Source organism: Nestor notabilis, unplaced genomic scaffold (assembly GCF_000696875.1).
Source record: "Nestor notabilis isolate BGI_N333 unplaced genomic scaffold, ASM69687v1 scaffold21463, whole genome shotgun sequence".
NCBI lineage: Eukaryota > Metazoa > Chordata > Aves > Psittaciformes > Psittacidae > Nestor > Nestor notabilis.
In genome coordinates this window covers 2,178-29,746 of record NW_009922633.1, presented here as the reverse complement: position 1 = coordinate 29,746, position 27,569 = coordinate 2,178, and the positions used below count along the sequence as shown (strand labels likewise).

General features: G+C 43.7%; 1 protein-coding gene across 1 annotated transcript in view; it reads left to right on the top strand.

Moving 5' to 3' along the window:
• The window catches only part of TUBGCP2 (tubulin, gamma complex associated protein 2), a 31,479-nt gene extending 4,333 nt beyond the window's left edge, over nt 1–27,146 (top strand). Inside the window, exons 4-17 of the mRNA XM_010011728.1 lie at nt 800–959; nt 2,028–2,235; nt 3,312–3,511; nt 4,463–4,652; nt 5,580–5,725; nt 6,386–6,566; nt 8,513–8,693; nt 9,364–9,536; nt 11,153–11,281; nt 12,675–12,795; nt 16,962–17,105; nt 17,682–17,810; nt 18,680–18,843; nt 27,039–27,146. Of these exons, the coding sequence (XP_010010030.1) occupies nt 800–959; nt 2,028–2,235; nt 3,312–3,511; nt 4,463–4,652; nt 5,580–5,725; nt 6,386–6,566; nt 8,513–8,693; nt 9,364–9,536; nt 11,153–11,281; nt 12,675–12,795; nt 16,962–17,105; nt 17,682–17,810; nt 18,680–18,843; nt 27,039–27,144 (2,232 nt within the window). The 3' untranslated portion in view covers nt 27,145–27,146. The remainder of the gene's footprint in view (nt 1–799; nt 960–2,027; nt 2,236–3,311; nt 3,512–4,462; nt 4,653–5,579; nt 5,726–6,385; nt 6,567–8,512; nt 8,694–9,363; nt 9,537–11,152; nt 11,282–12,674; nt 12,796–16,961; nt 17,106–17,681; nt 17,811–18,679; nt 18,844–27,038) is intronic.
• Nucleotides 27,147–27,569: the final 423 nt, after the last annotated feature.

The following is a 27,569-nucleotide window of genomic DNA, read 5'->3' as shown; positions in this document are numbered from 1 at the left end:
TGAGACCTGTGATAGTGAAGTAAAATGGTGCTGTGCATATCCCATTTCACATAGATGTGAGTTTAAGAAATGGCCATTCATAAGCATGTCCCCTGTATATGCTGGGGGCTCTAAATGTTCATGGAGGCTGTACGTCTCACGAGCCTCTCCAGCTGATAATGAATCTTGCACTCCATTTATTCCATGGATTGAATGTCTTTCAGTCTTCAAGAGCTCGCTTCCTTCACAGACTCCTATTCAGAGGAAAAACTCCATGATTCTCTGAGTATCTGTGGGTGGATTATTTCGATTGCATTTGGCATGTAGCTATTCAATAGGCACTGTGCAGAAATTGAGTTTGGAGGTGTTCATTAGCCTATCTGCAAGTGGTCCTTGAATCAGGTGTTACTGCTTACTGCTTCTGGAAGGGGTTTGCTGCCTTTTATGTGGTTCACTTTGTAAACTAGTAAGATGCCTGGTGGTTGGGCATATTCCCACTCTGTTCCTGTATGAGTGTGCCCTAGCACCCAGGCTGTTGGGAAGGGGTGCTGAAAGGCATTATTGGATGTATCCTCCAACAAAAAGAAGGCCAACTGTATGAAAAAATCACAGACTACAATACACTGGATGGTACTGGGAGACCAAATCCTACAGCATGCTAGTGAAGCATCAGCTATTCTACCTTCTGTTCTCAAGTTACCAGCTTACAATCAGTGTCTGCTTGAAATTAAAGATTTTATTGACTTCTGAAGAATTTTTTGTTGGGTTTTTTTTTTTTTCCTTTCCCTTCTTTCTTCCTCCCTCTCTCTTTTTCCAACAGCCTCTTGAGCTTACACGAAAAATCCTCCGAGATAAGCAGAACAAGAAGAATTCTGGTCAGCCCATTCCAGTATTTCCATCCTGGGTGTATGAGAGACCTGCACTTATTGGTGACTTCTTAATTGGCACCAGTTTAAGCACTGACACAACAGTACCTATAGGTATGTCATACACAGGAAAAATGGCATTAACTTTTCATGTTTTGTACTTGTTCAGAAGTGTTATTCAGACTTTGTCACACTCAGGATGAAAGCAAAATTTTTCTCCTTGCACTCTGCAGATGAAGAGCAGGGCTCAAACAAACCCCAAACTTAATTTGTTCATAGTGTTTCTCCTGTGCTGAATTCCAGCCCCACTGTTGATACATGGGATCTAATCTGTTTGGAGTTTTACAGTCCTTTTTCTCTCTTGAGTTTATGAGCCTTTATGAGCCTTCATAGAATCTTGCTGTAGGAGTATCACATCTGCATTTTCAGCTGAAAAATCTGTAGTCATATCTGACAAGGGAGCATTCATCAATTCACCCAGGTCAATATCCTCTCCAGTAAGACTTTAACAACTTCCCCAATTTGCTCTCTCCTCACCAGAGCAGTAGGAGACTAATCTCTCCCTGTTGTATTCTAGCTTTAGGCTGAGCTGTGTATAGTTTCTTATTCACTTGATTATATTTTGGGTTGAGTCCTTTATGCTTCTGGCATGGTTGACCAGACTATTCAGAGAACTATGCAGTTCAAACCATTCAGTTCACAGTTTGCCTGAAGCTTTTGGAGCTTTTTTTCTTTGCGTCTGTATTTGAACTGTTTTCTTGATATTTGAATATTTCGGTGGAGTGGTGGTAGGGGGAGTTAACAAGATCAGAGTTCCTCAGGTCCAGTATAGCTGAGCCCTTTTGGGTGGAAGGATCAGCAGCACAAGCTGAGGGTGATGTTCTCTAGGCCACAGATGTCGGATGTATAGCCCTATCTGTTTGATTTGCTTTGGGTGAAAATGAGCAAAGGATTCTGTTTTCCTGGAAAGAAAGATGGATGATTTTGGAGTTGAGCCTCACTCAGTCTTATTTCTCTCTGTCTTGATTCAGCTTTGCGTGATCTTCCTTTGTTCTGTTTGAATGGTAGTATGTCTTCCTTTCAAGTTTCAGGTGCTAGACCAAAATGATATGAATGGTCAATCAGGTAGTGTTATGGCATGTTCTGACTGTGTTCTTTTTTTTGTCTTGTATTTGAAAACAGGTACTTTGCCGTTAGCCTCCCAAGAATCCATGATCGTGGAGGACTTGCTGTACGTTCTGATTGGTGTGGATGGAAGATACATCACAGCACAGCCTCTCATAGGCAGGCAGAACCGAGCATTTTCAGTCGATCCAAACTTGGACTTGTCCATCAAAGAGCTGGTGACCAGGATTCTTCCTGTAGCAGCAAGTTATTCTGCTGTCACCAGGTACCTAGCTGACTTTTGTCAAAGGAGGATATTCTCCTTTGAGCATCAGGTTATAGAACAGAGAAACTGTCATTGTGTAGATGTTAACTTCCAAGCTTAATTTAAACCTACGGGGATATAAAGTAAGAATGACAATTGCTTTGAATTGGTTTTAGCTACATTTCTTTTTGCTGGGTTTCTCCTCTCTGCTGCCAGTTCACTCTTTCATTCACCTCACCTTTGCTTTGTCTAAACTTGATCTTGGTAAATTCAGGCAAACAGGATATGTCTGCTTATTCTGGCTCATCCCTTCCCATTCTGCTATGAATTCCTCCTTGTTTCCTGCTTTTTGCTCTCCTCTGGATGTCCAGGACAGAGACCACCTTTGCGTGGTTGTGAGTAAGAGAACTTACTGCTGCCAAGCTTCTTGTAGCTACCTTAATAGTTAAAAGGTCTTAGGATAAGGTACACCTCATCAGTAGGAGATGGTTGTTATGTAGATGTCTGCATTTGATTCAAAGTCCCTAAAAGATCAGCAAAGAGAAGCATTTTTAGAATGTGATTCATCCAGTCTCTTTTACATATCTCCTTCCAGATGACTTGTGTTCAGAAGTATCTGTCTCTCCACTAACGTGTGGAGAGACAGATACTTGTGTTAGAGCCATCTAAATCTGGTCAAATGAATCCCTGCAGTGGCATGTGGTGTCAGAAGCTAGCAGCAGTGCTTTCCCCACATGTCTGGGTGCACATAGCTTCCTTTTGAGATCTTTTCCTGTCTTCTAATCTGCTGCTTGTGCAAAGATAATCTCCTTGAAAACCCTGGCTCTCACTTTCTACGCAGTGCTTTTCCAAAGAATTCTAGTTTCCCTGCAGGTTGAGAGGAAATGTCTTGCCATGGCTTTCTGTACTAGGAAGTGTGGTGATGGGAAGTAGGGAAGGGGGACACAGAGCAGATGTGGAACCTGAAACTCCAGCTGAAGACTGGTGCACTTTCCAACACACAATCTACTTGTGTGTTTGTACAGTGTCCTGAAGAGAAAAATCCTGAACGTGGTAGAAGGTGCTTTGCCTAAAAGTTTCCATTTTGCTTCTTGCAGGTTTATAGAGGAGAAATCTTCCTTTGAGTACGGACAGGTAAATCATGCTCTGGCTGCTGCTATGCGGACTCTCATCAAGGAATACATGATATTAATTACCCAGCTGGAACATCTTCAGAGACAGGGACTTCTGTCACTGCAGAAACTCTGGTTTTATATCCAGCCTACAATGAGGACCCTAGAGATTCTTGCTTCACTTGGTAAATTTCAGAAATACAGTCATTACATTTTGATGGGTGCATGACAGTCTCTTAAAACTGTAGCTACAGAGCAGCAGTACAGGCAGGGCATGTGTCATTTTAATTTTATGTTATATTAAAGAAGAAAGTCAAGGGGAATTGTACTTGTCAAAGCATGGCTCTTACTTGAGAGCGGTGGGCTTTAGGGCATGTCCATGCTTCTTACCTTCATAGTCCATGCCTTTCGGATCATTTGTTTCCACCACTGCTGCCTCTACTCACTTTCTTTCCAAAATGCCTCTCCAGCTGTGTGTGGATGTGTAACCACAAATGGATTCAACCAGAAGAAACCCCTGGAAGTTTCTAGTCCAACCCCTTACAGCTACAGCATGTTCCTCAGGGCCTTGTCCAGGCGAGTCTGGACAGTCCCCAGCAGTGGAGATCCCCCATTCCAGGCCCTTTCCCATGACTTCACCACCTTTTTGTGAACATTTCTTTCTCTATTTCCAACTGGAATTACCCTACCTAAATCCTGATGTTCGAGGTATATGCAGTGTACCAGTTGAGAGCAAAGTGCTTTTGAGATCAGAGCAAGTCACTGAAGTGTGTATTTCTTCCATTACCACCTGGAAGGTGGATCTCTACATTGTCCCCTCGGCATAGGAGGCTTTAAGCCACCATGTACCTTATGTCTAGCTGAGTTCAGTTCTTCCCTGAAGGGTTGGGTTTGGTTATTGTTTTTTTAGATTGTGGATCATTTGTAGCTTTTTGTTTCAGGACATTTCAGGATGTAAGCTTTTGGCCATGTGGTGGAATGGCCTTACATCTTCACAGTGGGGTTCTAGAGCTGACATGGAGATCTGTGACTTAGAGTGGTCAGCTAATCAAGTGATTACATTTCATTTAAGACCATAGGTGGTGCAATTAATCTGTTTCAGCTTTGTATCTTATATGCATATTTTTCAATTTTAGCTACCTCTGTGGATAAAGGAGAGTGTATGGGAGGATCCACCCTGAGCTTACTCCACGACAAGACATTTAATTACACGGGGGACAGCCAGGCCCAGGAGCTGTGCCTGTATTTAACCAAGGCAGCCAGTGTACCTTATTTTGAAATTCTGGAAAAGTGGATATATCGGGGCATCATTAATGATCCCTACAGGTAAAGAACAATTAAGGAATGAAAATGAAATACAAAAGTTAAGAAATACTGCTCAGGTCTTTGGCTTTTACTTTCTTAGCTCGCCCATCCCTCTGCTCTGTAAAGTCTGCATAAGCTAGGGGCCTGGACGTGGCAGCAGTGAGCAGACAAGGCAGCATTGCAAGGAAGGGGAGCTGCTGAAGCATGTTTAACTACATTTCTTGTTTGATTCAGTGTGTATACAGTCAGAGACACTCTTACTTGCTTTATTTTTCCAAATTCAAGGAAATTATATGCAAAAGTCAATAGCACAGAAGTTCAAATATGCAATACACTCTAATTCCACCTTATCATGCCTGTCCCCCTTTAACTATTCTCCTCTCACATCCTCATCTTTTTCATGAGAAGGGTGAGCACTCTTCTCATGGGGCACGAGTGTGGTAATTCAGTGAATCTATATTAAATGTAGTCTACTAATGTGCTAATCTGATAGGAGCTAACAACACTGCCTGAAGTTTCTTGGCTTTTATAGAGTCATTTGAAGCATTTTGCTTTGTTTAATAGATTATGCAGCATTTCTGTTTCCCACATTTTCAGAATCCTAAGGGAGGGCAAAACTCAGAATAGCTAAAATTAATGCCTTCCTGATGGTAAGAAGACAGGAAAAGGCTTGCTTTGTCACCTCTACACTGAGGACCAAATCATGTTTAGACTTGGTTTGTAAACTCTGTAAGATTCTGTTTCTGTCATCATTGATTGCAGATTAGCAGGAACGCTCTGCATAAAGCATCTCCTCTTAGTACAAACACAAACTAATTTCAGTTCTTGATTGGAATGTATTCTCCTGAGACCTTATTTCTGATAGATCGTATTAGCAGTTTACAGGTCAAAGAAAGTAATCCTTATTGTACCACTCCCTGCTTCTAAACATCTGCTTTAACTGTTCAGTGAGTTCATGGTGGAGGAACATGAGCTGCAGAAGGAGAAGATTCAGGAGGACTATAATGACAAGTATTGGGATCAAAGATACACTGTTGTTCAGCAGCAAATTCCCTCATTCTTGCAGAAAATGGCTGACAAAATACTAAGCACAGGTAAGTAAAGATATGCTTCTGATGCCAGAGGAATCCTGAAACAAGCATTACTATTTTTTGTGTACAGATAAATGTCATCGTGTTTTGTCAGTTTATGGGGTTGTCCATCCAAACTTTTCAGAGGAATAGAAGAACCAGACTGTAAAAGAATCCCAATTCCTATGAATAAAACATGTGGGAAGGAGTCCAGCAGCAATAGGAGCGTTCTTACTGCTCTGTTTCATGGGTACAATTTTCCAGCAGCTAGCTAGATGGAGCTAGACAACTGAGGTTTGAATATGCTGAGTTTTAATTTGGGTCTTTAAATGAAGGTTGCAACCTGATGGCTACCATTGCTCTCTTTTCTAAGTACAAACCCCTCCAAAAGCTACTTCTGAAGTGCAGCACCAGATCTTGAAAGTTTCTGGCTATCTGCGGAGGTGTTTTTCCCCCATTGGAAAACAACACCATTTATAAATCTCTCCTTAAATCTGATGCTAGGTGTCTAATCTAAAATTCTGTATTATCTTTTGAAAGGTGTCTAAATCCTATACAGCTTTTGGTAGAATTTAGTGCGAACATCTCGCAGCATATCTTCCTCTTGAAGATAGTGGTTTGAAAGTTTCCCTGTTGGATGTACAGTAGGTATGAATATAGGTCATTCTTTCTTTTTGCTTCTAGGGAAATACTTAAATGTTGTGCGAGAATGTGGCCGTGATGTTACCTGCCCTGTGGCTAAAGAGGTCATCTATACTTTAAAAGAGCGAGCATATGTGGAACAAATAGAAAAAGCATATAACTATGCTAGCAAAGTTCTTCTGGATTTCCTAATGGAGGAGAAAGAGCTGGTGGCTCATCTAAGGTTTGATTTGTTTTACTAAATGCATGTTAAATACATTGGTTCTGAGAGTGAACATAAGTTTTTTGAAGTTGGCCTGCTTTTCTTGGGTTATTATTAATGTGTTGTCTCTACTTCCATTAGCAGGGATGACCTGAAAAAGTAAGATTTGGGTTTTTTCCTGAATTAAAAAAGAAAGAGAAGTGTAAAATTGTAGAAATGTTGGGTGGGAAGGGTATCTGGGCATCTCTAGTCCTAGTTCCTTGCAAGGCTGTTGCTGAAACTAGGTCAGGGCAGTTGTGGCTTTGCCTAGCCCAGTCCCAAAACCCACCCTCAGGTATTGATGTCCCCTACCTCTCTCATGACTTGTGCTATGCTTGTCACTCCCACCCAGGAAAGGAGTTTCCTATATCGCCTGGTATGATCAAGAAGAGTTTAATGTGAATAAGAAATAGTCAAATATTAAGCATCTTGCCAAATAAGTGCCCTGGTTATTGTTCATTCAAACATAAGTATCTGTGATAGAGCAAGTGTATTAGCCCTAAGTTCCAGTACAGGGTTTTTCTGAATACTGTCCTTTTTTAAAGTTCATTTTAATAACTTGTATTTTGACTCTCGTAACACATCCTGCCAATAGCAAATGCAGGTGCATTCTGCATGCAAGCTCTAGCTTCCTTGTGTGAATCAAGCTTTGAGTTTGTTACCATCTACAGAAAACAGTAAAACCAGGAATTCCTGGTTTTATGAAAGGTTGAGAGCTGTCTGAAACCTGCCAGTTGTTAAAGAGATTCTTCCTAGCCTTGCTAATGACTGTCATCTCTCCAAGCCTTCTTTGCTTAATAGGAATGTTCAAGAGACACTGGATTCTGAAGTTCCGGTGGCACATGTACTCTGTTGGGCTCATCTGTCGCAGTGTAGTTTCAGATTAAGGTGTTGCTCAGCCTGTTCAGCTGTGGTCGATGTCTATGACCTCCTCATCTTTGAAACAGGGTTTTTGCTAGATCATTCAGCAGCTGTCCTGTGTATAAATGATCTGCTAGAGTACAAGTGCAGGGGCAGCTGGTTGAGGAGGAAGCTACTGAGCTTCCAGTGTATGGGTGAACTTTGAGGGGTGAAGTGGGATGTTTGTGATTAAACCCCAGGGAACTGTGACATTTACCATTTCTCCTCAGTTAAGCAGCAATACTAACTCTCTCTCCACTGTCCCAGAAACATTGGTTAGAAGGGACCAACAACCTCAGCAGATCTGTAGTTCAACCTCCTGCTTGAAGTGGGATTGTCACCAGCATTAGTTCAGGTTTTTATTTGGGTTTACACTCTAGGGTTTGTCAGTGGTAAATATCTTGCTCCCCTACTTCTTGTGTCCTCAGTTAACCACTGACACTGTCATGATTTCCTCATAACTGGGGGCGTTTCCTCCGTTCAAAAGAGTAATATAGTCAGGGAAACAGAGGGGCTGAGCATCATCCCAAATTGACGGTAATCAGGAGTCTGCAACCATCCTGTGTTAAGGATGTGCTGGTCCTAGTTTGGCTTTGAAAGCTGCAGTTACCAGTTACTCTTCAGAGTTATCTCCAAGCTCCTGGCCCACTGCAGTTAATTCCCTGGTGCCAAGTGAAAATTAAAGTTTATGCATCCTACTGTAGCAGAAGTCAACACAAGTACCTGGAGTACATAAAAAATGAGCACAGTTACTTGTTCATTCAGAGTTCAGGATTCCTCTCTGAATTGGCAGCTGCCTCTTGGATGGATCTGCATGTATCCTGACTGAGGTGGTAGGGAGGAGAACGCATGCATAAGACTAGTCTCCAAATTGGTTATTTGTGGCAGTGTGTTCTCCATGAAGAGGAACATTTTGTGATCAAACCCAGCAGGCTGGCTGAATTGATTGCTTTTGTTCATTTAGGTTTAATATGGATTAACTTGGCCTTTTAAAAACATAATCAATTGTCCTTTCATTTCTTGAGCAGATCTATAAAACACTATTTCCTGATGGATCAAGGGGACTTTTTTGTTCACTTCATGGATCTCACGGAAGAGGAACTTAAAAAGCCTGTAGATGACATCATAACCACGAGGTTAGAGGCTCTGCTTGAATTAGCCCTGCGAATGAGCACAGCCAACACAGATCCTTTCAAGGATGATTTAAAGGTAAGAGTGTATGTGCGCAGAAGTTAATTCAATTTGAGAAGAAGGCTTGCCATGATTTGGGAAGACCAGCGTGCCTCTAAGAACCTGCTGAATGTACAGTGAAGGAAAAGAGAATTGATGGCTATCCTTTTGTAGACCTTTGCTGGGTTAAGTCCTATTTCATCCAGATTGGCAACAGGAAGCACCTACCCTGGCTGTGTTTTCTTGCTGGTTTCTTGAACATGGAGAAGGTGCTTTTGGGTGGCCTCAGGATGAAGTGGAAGCAGTAGTGTGTCTCTCATGCTTGTTCTCAACTTGGGTGCTCACTTTGGAGTACAAGAGAATACCTGATTAGAAGTCCTGCCTATTAATGATTGTGTCTTTTACACATGTGAAGCAGCACAGAGCCTGTGCCTGGGGAGCGTGAGATCTGAATAAAGAGGCTGAGAGCAAGGGAGAGTGATCAGCAGAGCAGCATGTTGTATGCTAATTGTTAACCACTACAGCAACACTGCTCTGGTGTCTGTCTGCTGCTCCATTTCAGATCATACCATTTACTATTGCTTTCTAGGTTGGTCTGATGACTTGAGAGTGCCTCGGGTAATTTGAAGTTCTGCCACGTGTCTGTTGCTATGCAGTAGTTGTGAGTATCCTGTGGCTTCATTTTTTTAACCCTGCTCTTCCTTTATAGATCGACTTGATGCCCCATGACCTCATTACACAGCTCTTGAGAGTATTGGCTATAGAAACAAAACAGGAGAAGGCTATTATCAATGCAGATCCCACAGAGCTCACTCTCAGTGGTTTGGAAGCATTTTCCTTTGACTACATTGTTAAGTGGCCTCTGTCCCTTATTATAAACAGGTAAGATATTAATCCACTGAAGGCATAAAAGGCAAAAGCTTTTGCATGGGAGTGAAGCACATTTCCATGCAGCAAAACACTGGGAAGTCTGTATCTTTAAAGTGATGTTACAAGTTGCTGACTAGTGGAAGGCTAAGAATTGCAAAGGAATGCTTTTGTGGTGTTTAGCCCTGCTTGCTCCACTTGTAGACTATGGAATATGGATTGTGTCTTCCGTAGAACCCTACTAAAGCATGCTTGAAAAGTTGAACTTTGATTTCAGATGCTGGGAAGAGAGCTCAAAGGATGCTTTCTTAGCCTGCTCCTTGATTTTACTTGTGACTGGTCACCCAGTTTTCATTTGTCCATTGCTTTCTGAAGTATCTTCCCCGAGAACATGAACTCTCACAGGAGGATTTCCATCCAAGAATCAAACATTTCTCAAAGTGGAGAGTGGTAAAAATGCACTTTCTGGTATCCCTGGTTGCACATTAGAAAGATAAAGGCTGTTGCTAGAATTGCTACAGCAAGCTGTTTTGCATTTAATTGAGTTACGAGCGACTAAATGGTTCATTTTTCTGCAGGGATTTGCCTCCTGTTTCCCTGGAGAAACACTGCCAAACCCTGTGAGCCAGGGCAATGGGATTAGCAGGGTGACAGATGTCAACTTAAACAGGGGAAGTTTAGGTTAGCTATAAGGAAGAAGTTCTTCACAGTAAGGGTGGTGAGGCACTGGAATAGGTTGCTCAAGGAAGTTGTGAATGCTCCAGCCCTGAAGGTGTTCAAGGCCAGACTGGACAGAGCCTTGGGCAACATAGTTTAGTGTGAGGTGTCCCTGCTCATGGCAGGGGGGTTGGAACTAGATGATCTTAAGATCCTTTCCAACCCTAACTATTCTATGATTCTATGTGGAATTGTTAAAAAACAACAATTAGTCTGTCTCCTAATTTCCCCTTTGAAGAAGCAGTTGACACAGTGGGACTTTTCTAATGACATGATGCTTTTGCAATTTTGTCTCTTTCTTCCAGAGTGTGTTAGCTCTGGTGGTAGCTATGGAAGTGAAAATAGTGTTTGGTAAGGTTTCATGAACTGTATCGACTGGAGCTCTGTAGACACCTACACTGAAGTGTCTGAACACAGACCTGAATCCAGTCTCTGAAGCTATAAATAAGCATCCCCATCTGCTTCTGACAGTGCATTGCTGATGGGGTAATGCTGCCTGTAGCTTGGTTACAGCTTTTTCTTCATCTTTTCCAGAATCCTGGTGAATTGTTTTGCTGATTGTAACCATCTTAATGCAGTGGGTACATGACCTCAGGCTTTCAGCCCTCTGTCCCAGCATTTATGTGAGTGACCTTCCTGCAGGTAGCTGAAGGGAATTGAAGAAGGAGGCTGGTGATGTACCAGCTGGCAGGAAATACAGAGGAGGGACTCCTTGGAAAGAAATTCTTTGGGCTGGCAACAAATGTGAATTTTTTTCCTTTGGTTTGAATTGTTTCAGTGTGCATCCATGTGGCTGAAGGTGTAGGGAGCATATTTTGTAATGTCTTTTTGCCTTTGAGCAGCCTTAGCCTTCACAGCTTAGTCTGTCAATCAGAACAGGGCTTAATCTGGATGGGTTTCTCCTTTCTTTCCAGGAAAGCTCTGACAAGATACCAGATGCTTTTCAGACACATGTTCTATTGCAAACATGTGGAAAGACAGTTGTGCAATGTTTGGATCAGCAATAAGACAGCCAAGCAATTCTCCCTGCATTCAGCTAAGTGGTATGACCTTTTTTTCTCCCAGATCAGATGTGAAGGTTTGGGTTTCCTTCTTGCTAGCTAGATATGTCGTGACATGGATCAGATCATTTTGGTGTGAAAATGATCCTTACAAATTTCTTACATGCTGAGAAAGGTCAAAATATAACATTTTAGGTTTCAGTGGGAAGTATCTGCTCCATAATCTTTGTGCTGCTCAGCTCGTTCCTCTTTGTTGACATGTAGTTTTGAAAAGGAAGAGGTGGTCTTTAGGGTTAGCTCATTATACACTGAACAGTTACAGCAGAGGACATCTATTCACATATAATCTTGGTCACTACTTTAGCATCAGCAAGATTAGTAAGCACCCCAGTAGTTTAGAAGCAACATCTTTCTATTCTGGCCAGACCAATAGCAAGGACTTGTGACCTTCACACAGCTTGATTGATATTTGGTGTGATACAGGTTGAATAAGGTAAAAATGGGGGGGTGTTTTCCCAGCAAATCATTCTATCTTGTTCCACCTGTGCGAGCAGTTTTTAATCTTTGGATCTGCACGCCAGGTTGCTGGAGGCACCCATCTGGAGAGTGAGGCAGACCCCAGCACTGTGAGGTGGTACCTTTTGCCTTGCCAGTGGCACTTTCTTGTCACAAGTTAATAGTGCCTCACCTTAGCCAACAGGACTGTAGCTCTGGTCCTCCTGGAATTGTGGAGGTGTTAGCGGTAGAGACCTGTGAGGGTCTCTAGTCCAACCTCCAGCTCACAGGACAACCGAGATCAGCAGGGGACAGGGCAGCTGTGGTTGAAAACCCCTATGGTAGGTAGGTATGCCCCACCTCTCTGTCGTCGTATGCTGAAGTCAGTTCTTAGTTTCCCATCACAGAGCCTGCATAAATCAACATTGAAAGAATCTCTATATGATCCCACTGTTTTATTTTTAAGGTGAAATTGCATTAAATACCTTCAATAACAAGTGATTTGGTTAAATATTTGGATCCCCTGAACATACGGATGCAAGGCATAGAATATTTCTAAGTGTTCATTTAACTAGTAAGGCTGGAAACCATCTATCTTCTTCAATTTTACCCTGCTAATGAGCACGTCTTGCTCGATAGTTACATTAATGTAATTCCTTTAATATTTAATGTTAACATTTTAGTTGAATATAAGCAAATATTCAGAATAATTGTCCAGCCTATGACAGGTTCAAAACTTCTGAGTCTAGTAATTGAGGCAAAGCCAGTTGAATATGTGGAAAACAGAGATGGTTTGCATTGACTTTATAGTCCCTCTCACGCTGCAGCAGTGAATTTGCCAGGACAGAAATATTTAGCTCTGCTTGACTGTGCAAGCCTGGTGATAGTTCTCCATGGCATTTGCTAGCTCTCAGTTGTGTGGGTGTGATTTCTCCCCTAGGTTTGCTGGTGCTTTCACACTGCGGCAGCGGATGCTGAATTTTGTACAGAATATCCAGTATTACATGATGTTTGAAGTGATGGAGCCAACATGGCACATTCTTGAGAAAAACCTGAAGTTGGTGAGTGTGTGTGTGATTGAGAGAAGTCAGAACAGAAGTCTTAAGTTAACAAATTTGCTATAGGGAAAAAATGCCTAGTGCAGGTGTCTGTTAGTTTTGTTGGAGGCACTGGGAACTGTTCTTATCACACTGCAGAGACTGCTGCTGTTCTACATCACCTTTCTGATTTATTAGTCATATATCCCTTTCCTGTCCTGCATCTTCCTATCTCTATCCAGTTCATACTCTGCAGCTTGGTATGTGAAGGTGGTGTTCTGCTGAAAAGAAAGAAAACTATGGGAAAGGAAGAAGGATGCAGGGTGCAGTGATCGTAAACTGGTCCAGATGTCTTCAGTTGATTCCTTGGCTGGCTTACAGTGCTCTTAAAAGCAAAGTCTATGTTTTCTCTTCCATGAAGCTGCCACAGACTGGCATGTTAGGACTATCTGTTATAAAACAGGGCCTTCCTTATTCAGGAGGCTATTCTACATGTGTATTTCAACTGCAGAGAGAACTTTTCCACTCTGGTGGTACCTGGGAGAGGTCGAGCTCACTTCCCACTGGGTTTTATGCCTGACAAAGAGGATATCTAGGCAAGGCATGCCTGACATCGTTTTGGTTCCTATCACAGAGATGTACTGAGCTGTGGGATTTTCCAGGTGTGTTACAGAGTATTTCTGGTTTCCTAATCCAAGTGAGTGACTTCTCCATAAGTTAGCTCTTTGTCCTAATTGCAAGAATTGGTTTCTGTCTCCTGATGGGCACGTGAGATAGCTCTTTATTAGCTCAAAGATGAACACTTTCTCAGCTAATGTCCCACCTGGCTGTTTTAAATGAAGAATGAGAAGTCATTGGGAGTTTGCCTTTCAGAACAGGCTAGTCAAGAAGCCCATAAAGGTCTTCTCATATGTGGTTTCATTCACATCAGATTTGTTGTCTCCATCCTCAACAACAGGGAAAAAGTCTCTTACCAACAGATCAAGGACTATTCCATCTGTGTAGAGCAAGCCCTTCTCTCCCTTCCTCTTTTACCTGACAGTGGTCATACAGAGTTATTGTGGAAGTTCAGGAGGCAAATGAAGGATGATGTCTGAGGACTGGCGAAACTTCTGAAAGCCACAGCAGTGCTGCAAATACATCTTTACATCTTGTCTGGATGGAGCACTTTGCCAAGGGAAGGAGTCTGATCTGCTGCCATCTCCTCCATGACAGGAGACAACTTGAGAGGGTCTCTAGGAAGTGCTGTCTTTGAGTTTTTTATGTCTTGGCTCATGCCACTCAGCACAGGCGAGGGCTGTGCTAGGCAGTGACCTTGTGTTTAATTAATTAAAGCAGGTGATCAGTGATCCATCCCTCAAGCTTGCTTATTTTGCAGCATAACCTTTGTGATGGCTGTAGTGATTTTTGTTGTCTCAAGTGACAATGCATTCCTCGTGGTCCTTCTGAGCCTCCTTACCCACTGTGGTGCTGCTGTGTTGGGACTGGTGTTAGGGTGCCCCAGCTATTGCGAGGAAAAAGGAAGCAGATGTACATCACCTTTTTATTCTTCCCTCTTGTAGTTATCCTGTGATCAGACACTTCTGGGTTGCACGTCTTTTCCTCTTATACTGGGAAAAAATGTATATATCTGAGGTATCAAACAGCTCAACACTCCTTCTGCCATCTCCATTAAGCCTCAGCAGCTCTCTGGTGAGCCTTGTGAATCTGCAACATCAAGTCACCCTGTCTTAGTTTCTACTGTGTACATGGGAGTTGTTCTGGGGTCAGCTAATCAACATTTTTTGATGCCCTGTCATCCTTTTTCCTGGATCCAGGTCTAGGATTATGAATATATCTGCTTATTCTTGGTGAGGACTTCTGAACAAGAAGAGTTTATATGTCAGGCTCCTGGATTATCTAAAAGAAGTGTATTTTCTTAGTTTTGTGTTTAATTTAGGTTTTCAAAATACAATTCTCAGTTTACTTTACTTGTATTGAGGCACTTGTTCAAGGTGTCCTGTCCCAGGTTCATCCATACTGATGTCCTTTCAGTCTCTGCTGATTCCACATGTCCTGGAAGGGACTCTTAAATGCAGTAGACATGCTGTCTGTATTGATGACATTCCCTGTTCAGAAGAGACAGCATCCTGGCTCTTTCTGTCTGAAGATCCCTCTTTGCTCTGTCTCTCAACCGCTGAGTTTCTCTGCTCCTTCAGAGCTATTAGCAGTGTTGAAGCATTTTTATTTCAGTTCTAAAAAGGAATTGGCCAATTTATACTGTTTGTCAGAGGAGCTCATTCCCAAGAAACATCTATAGACAAAACCTTTTTGATAGCCCAAGTGGGCAGAATTTTTCTCTTGCTATGGAACATCAATGAGCCTCTTTAGCCTGCCAGAGATGCTGAGATAACAGGTATAAAGTGACTTTGCTGATGCTGGGGAAAGGTGTTTCATGGCTGTATGGCAAGAAGAAGTCTAGCAAAGTCTTTGAGATTTAGTCCAAATACCTGTTTGTGTCCCACCCTCATCAGTGTCCTTCAAGGCTTTTAAATCTCTGGGAGATGGAGCATGCCCCCTACCAGTGCTGGGGCAGGAGAAGTCTGATGCCTGTGGGTCAGATGGTGCCACAGGCACCTGTGAGTCGAAAATCTCAACACTGCCAGCTAAAGAAGCTGTTTGAGCAACCACTTTGTTAGGCAGCCCTTTAAAAGAGCTGCTCACCATGACACATCCCAGCTTCTGGGTAAAATCTTACTTGATTTAAATAAAAGTATAATTTATTTCCAAACAGAGGATGCAAAACTGGCTCTTTAACTTCCATAGCCTGCAGACTGGGGTATTCTTTTCCTTTCATTTGTATTTTAGGAAGGAAAAGGATGATCCTCACTGGTCTCATGTAGTGTCTTATGCTGGTTTTTCATTTGCCAGAATTTTCTTGTGCATTTCCACTTGAAGTTAAGGTGCTTTCTTTCTAAGACTATAACTAGTATCTTCATCTTCAAAACATCATTGTTTTCATCAACACAACTAGCATTTTCTTTGCATTAGAGAGCAGCATTTATCCCTCTTCTGTACTAGTTGTTTAAAAGGTTATGGGTTTTTTTTTTTGGCATTGATCCTTATGTAGCAGTGTGAATGCCTTGGCAATTTTAGTCTTATAGTTCTTTCCAAAGCTTGACTTGTGTTCTCAGCTTCAGCACATCCTGTAACTGTACAGAGTGACAGGGGATTTTTAATCTATCATTTAAAACTTGAGACTGAAACAGCCCCTTGAAGTAGCAGAGCTAGACAGAAATCTTAGAGAATCCTTGCAACACTTCATGTCCCAGTTCCTTATTGTGCTCCTAAAATATGTTTCTGAATAACCTATATGTTGTAAGCCTCCTAAACTTACTGACATTTGAGGTTCTTTGATTTGTTTTTCTCTTTTCCACTTACTGCAGCTGACTACTGAGATGGTGAAGGTAGGAGTGAGCATGACAAGCAGATTGAAAAGCAAAGGAAATGAATGTTCATAAAGCAGATAGCTCCATTCTGAGCCTCCTTGCTAGTGGAGGGTTTGGGTGATTAAAGAAAACATAGTTTGGTTGAGAAGGTAATGTGACAAATCAAAGGGTAAATAGCCTGTGAAGGGCAGTTGAATGCAGTAATGCAAATAAGTGTCCATCTCTGGATGTTTCTCAAAGCTGGAAGATATGGCAGAAATCTCTCAGTACATCCTAGAGCATTGTTCAGCCTGGAGAAGAGAAGGCTGCATGGAGACCTCATAGCAGCCTTGCAGTATCTGAAGGGGGCCTACAAGGATGCTGGGGAGGGACTCTTCATTAGGGACTCTAGTGGTAGAACAAGGGGTAATGGCTTCAAACGTAAACAGGGGAAGTTTAGATTAGATACGAGGAAGCTCTTTACTGCGAGGGTGGTGAGGCACTGGAATGGGTTGCCCAAGGAAGCTGTGAATGCTCCATCCGTTGCAGTGTTCAAGGCCAGGCTGGACAGAGCCTTGGGCAACATGTTTTAGTGCGAGGTATCCCTGCCCATGGGAGGGGGGTTGGAACTAGATGATCTTAAGGTCCTTTCCAACCCTAACTATTCTATGATTCTATGTCTGAGAGGCTACTGTCAGAGGCAGGATGCTGGGTTAGAGCTTTGGTCCAGTGCAGCACAGCAGTTGTGGTTTGTTTTTTCATTATTGCACTATACCCTCACAGGCATCTAATATTGATGATGTCCTGAGCCACCACACAAGCTTCTTGGATAACTGCTTGAAGGACTGCATGCTAACCAACCCAGAGCTGCTGAAGATATTCTCTAAGCTGATGTCTGTTTGTGTCATGTTCACAAACTGCATGCAGGTATGTACAGCCTCCCCATGGTGACCATGCCACTGACAGCCAGCTAGGACAGTCCATTTTTATAACTCAACCCCTTTTGTCCCTGATGCACATGAAAGAGCCTCTGTTACTCCCACCAGCAGGCTTTAGACTGTGCAGCCTTTCTCCCAAATGGTTTCTGTGGCTTCTTCCTCCACAGAATTCTCTATGCTCTTCTATTTCAAGTGTTGGGATCAGGTTCATCTGAACCGAAATACTTCTCTTCAGCCAGTCCTGCAGTAGACTATGAGGTGTAAGTTGTAGGGCTCTCTAGTTTTTTTAGCATGCTTTCCTGAGGGTCAGGCAAGGACTGGTGCTTGGACCCATGGAGGCTGATCTCTGTGGGCACACTCTAGCCTATAGCTTTAAAAGAGACACCAAACAACACCTTCCTTTGGGTTCTGGGAGCTTTGTGTATTAACATCATAAACTTGATCTCAGAGTTAGCTTTCATGCAAGGTAACTGGCTGCAGGGCCAGCAGAACTGAGTCAGCCTCATGCTTTGCTGTAATTGCAAAAAGGGAGCTAACCATTTCCACAACCCTCTACTCTTCCAAGAGGTTCACCCAGAGCATGAAGCTGGATAGTGAGATGGACCGGCTCACCCTGGAGCACGGCACAATGCTGGGCCCACCAACAGAGGAGGAGCGTGCTGAAGAGACTGCAAAGAAGAAGCTGACTAACAAGGTGAGACATAGATGGACAGCTGGGCCCTTTCCTCTGTGAATGCTGCCTGGGTTGCAGACTGGTGCTGTCTTACCTCTTGCAGATAGACCTTCCTAGTTTCTAGAGCACCTGTAGCCCCAAAACCAGAATCTACAGAATTGTGAGTGTTTTTGGGGGTAGTGTGGAGCACTGCTGGTGTTCCCAAAGTCTGTTTTGAAGACCCTTTCCCCCCCAGCAGTCCTTGCACTTACTTTTAAGTCCTTAGTTGTATTTTCAACTGTGCAGTGGGTACCCACATTCAGGCTTTCTGCAGCTTGAGAACTTTCTTATTTCCAGAACTAAGACTTCATGATGGATGAGCCAATAAACTGTTGGATGTGACCCTTTACAGCTCACCCCTTTCACATCTCTGGGGTATTTGTCTTGTTCGTATTTCTTTATGTAGATGCACATGTACTAAGCAATTTGGCCTGTTCTGCTCTCAGCAGGCTGCCTCCTGGCCTGCTGAAAGCCCCTCTCCTGGCACACAGCTGGTAGCAGCCATCACACTGCAAGGCAGTCAGGGTGCTCCAGAGGTTACAGCCTGTCCTAGGCAACACTCCCTTTCTGCTTACCGGTTTTTCCTTCTTCTTGAAGATAAATAATGACAGCATATATTTGAGGATAAGTCTACTGGGATCTACTCTGGGGTTCTCCCAGGTAGGCATAGCAACGTTTTTAACTACCAAGAACTTTGCAACTGTTTTGAAGGATTTATTTTAGTGGCTGAGCAACTGTTAAGCTTTATGGCAGTATTTTTGAGCAGGTTAGGAAATAAGGAAGGAATAATTGCATCTCTGGCAAGTGCAAATCAGCAAACACATGGGGCCACTATGCCTTTGTCTTGATAGCTTTTAGCAGAGCATGCTGACAACCTCCACTTGACATCTGGCTTTGAAGCAACAATCAACAAGTTTGATAGCAATTTCTCAACTCATCTGCTGGACCTGTTGGACAAACTGAGTGTTTATAGCACCAATGACTGTGAGCACAGCATGCTCAACATCATATACAGGTGAGCCTGTAGTTTTCTCTCTGTAACTTCCCTTCTGTGTTTCCCAAATGCAGCTCAGGAAGAATAAATTGTTGATAACTGTGCATGTCTGCCCCATCAATGAAAACACTGAAATCACAAGAAATCTTGCTTTGTATTTCAATGCAATGCTTAATTCAAAGGAATGTCAAGAGTTTTTTATGTGAAATGTGTCTATTAATGTTATAAATGTAACACAAGTGTTAGTTTTATTGCAGATTGTCTCAATGTGTAGTCAGTGAATAACCTGATTCCTGAATACAGCATAAGTATTCCAAAATGATAAAATTATGCAAGGAAGGGATTGATCATGAGTGGCTTTTTTGTTTTAAGTTCACATCTTGTATGTATTTAAATAAGCATCCCTTAATAGGAATTAAGGTTTTTATACTTGTCTCATCCATAGTTACTAGCTTCAGAGAGAGAGAGAGAAAATTAGATGAGATGCACAAGGGGGTTTTGGGAAGGATAAACATTTGGGTCATACATATTAGTGTTGCTGGGCTTTTTAAGATCTGTGTTACAGATTGGTGTAGCATGGAGGGACCTGCCCTGGTACTTCTAGCTTTGAAGAACCATAGTTAATGTTCTAGGAGCATTACTCTGTGACTTGAGCCCATGTGCTATGCCAGCAGAATGCTTCTCGCTGTGATCCTCTAGTGTGAGATGTCCCTGCCCTTGGCAGGGGGTTGGAACTAGATGATCTTAAGGTTCTTTCCAACCCAAACCAATCTGTGATTCTATGAGTCTGTGATCCTGCTACCCTGAGCATCCATTCGTTTCTTCATGCTGGCTGTGAGCCTGTGTGTAGTCTTATTTTCATGTGTAAACAGTTGTAAACAGCTGCTACTGGACCAGCCAGAAATTAAGGTCATGTTTAGGTGTTGATTATTTCCTTTCATCTTTTTATAATGAAAGCCCTTGATTTACTAAGGAGCACTCCCTACTTGTAAGAATAATTTTATGTCTAAATCTGTAATGCTTTTCAGTGGTAGACATGCTAGAATCAGTTGTTGGTGATACATCATTTTGTTCATAGATGTGCCTGATAACTGATAAATCACATTCATTTCCTTTCTTCCCTTGGTGCTGTAGGGATTTATGCCCCATCCCCTTTGATATTTAGTACAGGACAGAGCAGATCATGATACAGTTCTTTTTAACCACATAGGACTAAAGGGTACTTTTGAGCTTTATCCTAACTGTGCTTTGTCCTCTGTTTTGTTTTATTTAAGTGTAGTATTAATGCTCCTCTGCTTCGTTTGGTCTTTGTGAACTGTACTTTTTGTTGGTCATTCTCATCCTTTAACTTAATCTTCAGGAAAACAGTAAGAATATGAACTTGCAACCATTAATTTCTGTTCACTGCCCTCTGTGTCAGATGTCTTTTATGGCTGCCTGATAACCCTTGCAGCTCTGCTGAGTTGTGCTACACCAGAAAACAGGCAGAGAAAAAGGTTTAGGAATGTGTTTATGAAGCAGGTTGGTGTCCGCTCCTCATGCTGTGTCTCTTGAAGCTTTCATTGTCCTTTTCTAACAGCATGTGACAGGGCTGTCCAGGATTCCTGGTATCAACCTCTGCAGATATGAACTATTCCAACAGGAGACTGGGCTTCCAGTTGTTCTTTATTTCTGAGGACTTTTTGATTAGCAACTACCATGTGTTTACACAGCCCCTGGCATCCTGTGTTAGCATCTGCTGCTCTGAGGACATGGTCACAGCTGAGACCAAGGTTAAACACTAAAACCTGTGATCTCTGTTACCATAGTTGTTTCCAGGAGTCAAGTCTAGCCCACCAGCTCCCACAGCACTGTAGAGACTTACATGTCTTGTCTTCTTCCTTGTAGGATTGTATTCCTTATTTAAGGAGGACAGGGATACTCACAGGCATTTGAAAGGAAATGCAGTGCCAAAGGACTGCTTGTTGCTCTGAACTTTCTTGCTTCCATTCCGTCAGAATAGGAGCTTTTCTTCCAGCCACCAGAACTGCCCTTGTTGGTTGATACTCAGTCCCTGAATTGGGAAGGTAGGAGAGGACCCCTTCCCTACAGTCCTCATAACTCTGATTCACTCTTTCTGAAGTGACCGGAGTCAGAGGTCTCCTTCTTATTGTGGATGTTCTTCAAAGTGAGGCCCCAGCTGTACAAGTAATTGCTGTTCCTTTCAGGACTAACCAGGACAGCTAAACCTGCAAATCTTTTTAGGAAATGATGGTGCAGCCTTCTGGACATTTTATGTCAACCTTCATTTGCTTGGGCATCACCGTATCATCACTGGGCTTTCGTATATTGCTGCCAGGGTCCACATGTAGAATTGTCAGGCAAAGGGGATTAAGCTTTTAGACTCCCCTTGCTGCCATCACTCCTAGGTGTTACAGTGGCATCCAGAGTCAGGCTAGATTCAGGGATTGAGACCATAAGCAGTTGAGTCATCAGGCAAGAACATTTACTCCTCCTCAGTTTTCCAGCTCTGCCTCCTTCTTTATCAAGCACTTACATTTTTATCGTTACCAGTACAAGTTCTAACAGATGGGCTTTTTTATGATGCTCCATCCAGGAGATCTTAATGGTGACTAACACCATGATCCAGCCACTTGGACATCACTACAGGTCGTGCAGGGCATGGCCAACACAGTGTTGAAGACCAAGTCACCCACTCTTTTAATAGAAGAGAATCATGACCCCATAGTCCTTGAGTCTTGCAAAGAAAGAACATATGGAGACTGTTCCATTGGTGGGCTGAGTCCAAGGGTGGAGTTGGTTCCCAGCTTACTCAAGAAGACAACAACATCAAGTCCTTGCCCAGCCTTTACATCATGCAGCAGCAGAAGCCCTGCAGCCTTCCACCACACTTTGTCATATGTGATGCCAGACACTGATGTAAGGCCTTTTCTGTCAGTAGCTCCTGTCAGCACTGCTCCTACACTTAGCATCAGAAGTTCACCTCTTTTATCATTGCCTCCACACTCTCGTGTCAACTTTATGTGTCTACCAGGACAATAGGATGAGTAGATGCTGCATCACAGAGACTGTCTGTGTATCTTATGCAGCTGGGGGTCCATGGTGCCATGGCCTGGAGGTATCCTCCACCACATAGATGTTTGAGTGCTTCACAGCCTGCAGACAAGTGTTAGCTGTGGCAGGAGGTGACTCCTGAGCTGTGGAAGCTCTGGAACCAGTTCTTACAAATATGGAGAGGTTGATTTTTACATGAGTACTTCCTGCTTCAGGCGAAAGGAGAAGTTTGGTGATTCAGGGAGGTTCTGAGAAAATGCTTCTGTTAGCAGTCTGCATTGAGAATGATGACCTAAGCTGCAACCAGCTGTTCAGAAGAGGGGCTGAGTTAATTGCACCCCCCCGGTATTTCCATGCCCCAGTTCTATCCAAGGGCTGCAGATTCTTTATGCCATCAGGACTGTCATCACTATCAAGACCCCCGGTCTGGGATCATGTGAGTTTTCATCAAGATGTTGGACACAGATGGACCTTTACTGACAAACCAGATGTCCCCATTTCCTTAAGTGAAATACTGCCTGTTAACAGGCCATGCAACAGAACATGTCTTTCCATTTCTACAGGCTGCTCAGTAATGTTTTAGAGAGTAGAAGTCCCACGATGAATGCCCAGACGTGACATTTAGCTCTCATTCAGTCTGTAGAGATTACTGGATCGAGTCCTGGACTCTATGGCAACAGGAACCCAAGAACCAGAGTGGAGATGGTTGCCATCTGAAGTAACACATTTGATAGAGAGATGGAACAGTTTATAAGATATACCAGTGTTTTCTTATAAATTATAACCTTTTTATATGGCTGCTTTTCAGGGGTGTTAATCGACATGTAAGATAGATAACAAAATATCCCTTTTATTCATAATTCTGGTCCTGTGCTTTTCTTTATTTGGCCTGGTTAGTATTTATTCAGTTTACAGTACTGAATCCATCGTATTTGTAGCACCGAACAACAGAAGACAGAGATCCTGAGGGTTTCCTTCAAAGCAAGAAAGCTCCCACATTAACTCACAGAGCTGTGTGCTGAAGTCCTGCCTTGGCTACATCACTAGCAATGCTGACAGAGGGTTTGGCAACAGCAGAGAAATCTTCAGTCACTTCACTCAATAGTGAAAAGAGAATAATTACAGCATTTGTTTGTCATACTTTGTCGAAAGGATTACTTAATTCCAAATACTTAGAAATCTGACCCATCAAGTACTGTCAGCATTCATCAGATATCCTTCCTTTACCAGTCTGGAAGAAATGGCAATGACTGAGTATGAAGTGATGCAAACCCCAGTGAATAAGGCTCCAGCCACAAAGGAAGAAACAAGTGTAAGCAGAGTTTGAGGAAGCACCATGCAGATTCTTAAGAGATAGTTGTCAAAGATCATTTAACCCTAAAAATATAGCTGGAAGGGAAGCAAATCTAAATTTACGTAGTCTGCAATTCAAGAAGTTTGGAATAAAGCAAATTTAGAAATAGAACAGGTCCTCAAAGCAAGGATGAGGGGCTGCTCCCGAGGAGCAAGGGATGGGACAAGAGGAAACTGCCTCAAGCTGCACCAGGGCAGGTTTAGCTGGAGCTGAGGAACAATTCCTTGCCCAGAGGGTGCTCGGGCATTGAAACAGGCTGCCCAGGGCAGTGCTGGAGTCACCATCCCTGCAAGTGTTCACACCCCAGGTAGACGAGGCCTCAGTGCCAGGGGTTAGTGGTGGCCTTGGCAGTGCTGGGAATGGTTGGACTGGATGATCTTAAAGGTCTTTCTCAATCTGGTTGATTCTCTGATGTCCTGGTCTTGTATTTGAATCAAAGTTTGGTAAATATGCCTGCCTCAGTGTCAGGTTTCATTTGTACAACTCCTAAAGGATGAAAGAGACATAAGCTTTTCAACCAGGATAGAGCAACAGATAAATTCCATCTGTCGAGTCTCTGTTTTCTGCAGTCACCAAAAAATGTCAAGGAACAATTTGTTGCCATTTGTGTGAGGTTGTTAAGCAACATGAAACTCAAATATTGTACCCATTCATTTAGTATTGGAGCAACTTAATTTGAGAAATGAAGAGAGTAACTTTTGTGTGATTCACAGGCTTATATCAACTATTGCTTAGTGTTCCAGGGCACATCTATTTAAGAGCTTTATGTCTTAGTTGGCTTGATAGTGAAGAAATGTGCCTAGGAGAGGTCACAGCAGGCATGGAGCTGGGTGGTTTTGTGGCATTATTTTAGATTATCAAGGAGACAGGATTATGATATTGCTGCTGTTGCAAAAATGGTTTTGATGCGAATTTATGAGGGTGTGATTTAAGAAAGTTGGATGACAAGGTTCACTCTATTACTTGCTACGTGGATGAAGCATACAAAGGAAGACTGAGTTAGAATTGATTTAAAAGTATTTACACAGAGACTGAAGACACAAAAGACTAAGGGAAACTGTTGCAGCTTAAGCCCAGCTGGCAACTAAGCACCAGGCAGCCACTCGATCACCCCTTGCCCCCCTCAGTGGGATGGGGAGGAGCACCTGAAAAGGTATAAAAAACTGTGGTTGGGAGAAAAATGGTTTAATAATTGAAATAAAAGTTGATGATGATAATAGGGGACGAAAAAAGAAGGGGGAAGCAATAAACCCCACCTCTCTGAGGAAAAAACCAAATGCTGCACAGTGCAATTGCTCATCACCCACTGATCGATGCCCAACTCATTCCCCAGCGGCTATCAGTGGCTCCCCACTAACTCTCCCCCAGTTTCTGTACTGGGCATGACATGCTGTGGTATGGAATACCCCTTTGGCTACTTTGGGTCAAGTGTCCTGTCTCTGCTCACTCCTGGCTCCTTGTGCTCCCCTCACTGGCAGAGCATGAGACTGGAAAGTCCTTGATTTAGAGTAACAAGTAGAACTACTGGAGACCCTCTCATTGAGTCACAAGGTTCAGAGTGACCCCCCCCTTGCTTTCTAAACTCCTGATAGAGCTTAGGTGTGGCTAGGTTCAATCTTTGTCTCAGACTTGGACAACGGGTTATGTCTAAAAGAACTAATCACATGGATTTCATTTAGTATTAATTCAGCATGTGATCAGTCACTTACAGAGGATCTGTTGCAGATCATCTCTCTGCCTTGGGTAAGGAGGGTCCCAGTCTCAGGTAAGGAATCTCAAACCTTGAGAGGCATCCCAGCTCAAGGGTAGAATTAGTTGGCATGCAGTCCAGCTGCAGTGCAGAAAGAACTTGAATTGGGCTCATCCAGAGATCTGTCATTAGCAGATGACAGGTCTCTCTGCTTTGAAGAGCAAACTGAAGAGGCGTCTCAGCTCCAGGGGAGATCACTGCCATGCAGCCTTGCTGCCTAGCAGGGAGAGCTCAGAGAAGGCTCACTTAGGCTGCCTTATTTATGGAATAAAGTGGTTGGCTTGCACACAATGGGAAAGGTGTGCTTGAGACTTCTTGTACCCACAACTTTCTTTGGTCCTTAGTAAATGAGCCTTGGAAAAGCCACGTGCTATCCATGTGATGATCAGTGCTCCAAGCTCATATGCATCGATGCTTTCTGGGTCACTCTGCCCCTTGGTGGGTTTCCTGGAGGAGTTCTTGGCCTGGCTACAGCTCAGGCTTTCACCTCCTTTGGAGCGTGTAGCAAACTACTGCTGGTTTAGTTAGGGTGGTCAAGTGCATCTCCTGCTTTGGAGAGGCATTTACAGGTATCAGCAATACTTGTGATTTTGGCTCAGCATCTTCCAACCAGTTACTCATCTTCTTGAATCATGAATCTGTTTGAAGGACGCTTGTGTTAGCAAGGTGATGGTGGTGGTAGTAATGAAAATTGCAACTTTCTGAGGTAGGTAGAGTGGATTTCATATGGGAATTAATACCATAGTTCAGTGGTGGTGTTAAGGAGTGGAGGGCAGTGGTCGGGAAGGTGCAGAGCCCTCAGCCCTGGCACCTTGTCACTGAGTGTCAGGTTTCCAGGACTGTGTGGTCAAGCCACGGCTCTGGAGAAGAAGGATTTGGTTCTTCCTGATGTATTTTATACACCTGTAAAGAACAGGTGAAATTTAGCCCTCTATTAAGGTATGAGCACAGAACAGATGTCACTGACAACAGCCTGTGGCACAGGGCAGACATACCCATCTTGCTCTGGACCAGCCACTGTGTCTACTGAGCCCGGGGCAGTCCCGTGTTGGAGATGGCAGATCCAGAGCCCGCTGTGGTTTGGCCACATTCATGCTCTGAGAGAGGCTTCTCCAGGGGCTGTGGTTGGAGAAGAGCAAGGCTGTGGCCAGGGGGAGTGAAGTGCTGGAGAGGTCTGTGCTGTGGTGTGTCATCTGCTTCTTCCCACAGCAAGACTTGCTTTGCTTCACATCCCTCATTTGACCCAACTTTGTCCTAAAATTCATCTCACCTATAAAAGATTTTCATAGAATCACAGAATCCTCGGATGGTTTGAGTTGAAAGGGACCTTAAAGCTCATCCAGTCCCAACCCCCTGCCACGGGCAGGGACACCTTCCACTAGAGCAGGTTGCTCCAAGCCCCTGTGTCCAACGTGGCCTTGAACACTGCCAGGGATGGGGCAGCCACAGCTTCTCTGGGCACCCTGTGCCAGCGCCTCAGCACCCTCACAGGGAAGAGCTTCTGCCTCAGAGCTCATCTCAATCTCCCCTCTGGCAGGTTCAAGCCATTCCCCTTGTCCTGTCCATACAGGCCCTTGTCCAAAGCCCCTCTCCAGGTTTCCTGGAGCCCCTTTAGGCACTGGAGCTGCTCTAAGGGGTCCCCCCTTCAGGAGCCTTCTCTTCTCCAGCTGCCCCAGCCCAGCTCTCTCAGCCTGGCTCCAGAGCAGAGCTGCTCCAGCCCTCGCAGCATCTCTGTGGCCTCCTCTGGCCTCGCTCCAACAGCTCCACGTCCCTCTTGTGCTGTTCCCCAGAGCTGGATCAGGACTGCAGGGGGGGTCTCCCCAGAGCGCAGCAGAATCCCCTCCCTGACCTGTTGCTCACACTCTGGGGGTGCAGCCCAGCACACAGGGGGTTCTGGGCTCAAGCGCACATTGAAGCTAGGTCATGGGGAGCTTCTCCTCACCCAATATCCCCAAGTCCATCTCCTTCCCCTGTGTTTTTGGATCACCTCAATGGCCATGAGCACTGACTTCTTGGGGGCAACGTTGAGCTGAAAATTCTGGGGCTTTTGTCTCTCAGGTTGGACTTCAACGGGTTCTATACGGAGCGCCTGGAGCACATGTCTGCTGAGCGCAGCCAGAAGGCAGCTCCCCTGCTTGCCCGCCCGGCCGTGCCTGCCCAGTGAAGCCCCCAGTGAAGCCCTGCTGCTGCTGCCACTGCCCTTCCACCTCTTCTGCACCAGCAGAGACCCGGACACTTGCTCACCTTAACCTGGGAGCACCCATCCTTTGCATTCAGAACATGAGCGGAAGACAAACCATAAGTGTTGTCCCTTATGGGACAATATACAATCTCCTGAGATGTTTGTAGTGGGCTTTCTCTTCTGAGAGGCTTTTGTCAGGTCCTTTTTTTTTACTACATTGTGTATTTGTGTGTTGTAAAATAAATAAATAAAAGGAATAACCGGGGTTATTTTGCTTGTTAGCAGAACCAGGGTGCGAATTAGGCTTTCAGCTGGCAAGATGTTGATTTGCTCACGGAGATCTGGCTCAGCTGCCATGCAGCATTATTTTGGGAGGAGAGCCTAACTGGGGCATTGCTGGAATGAAG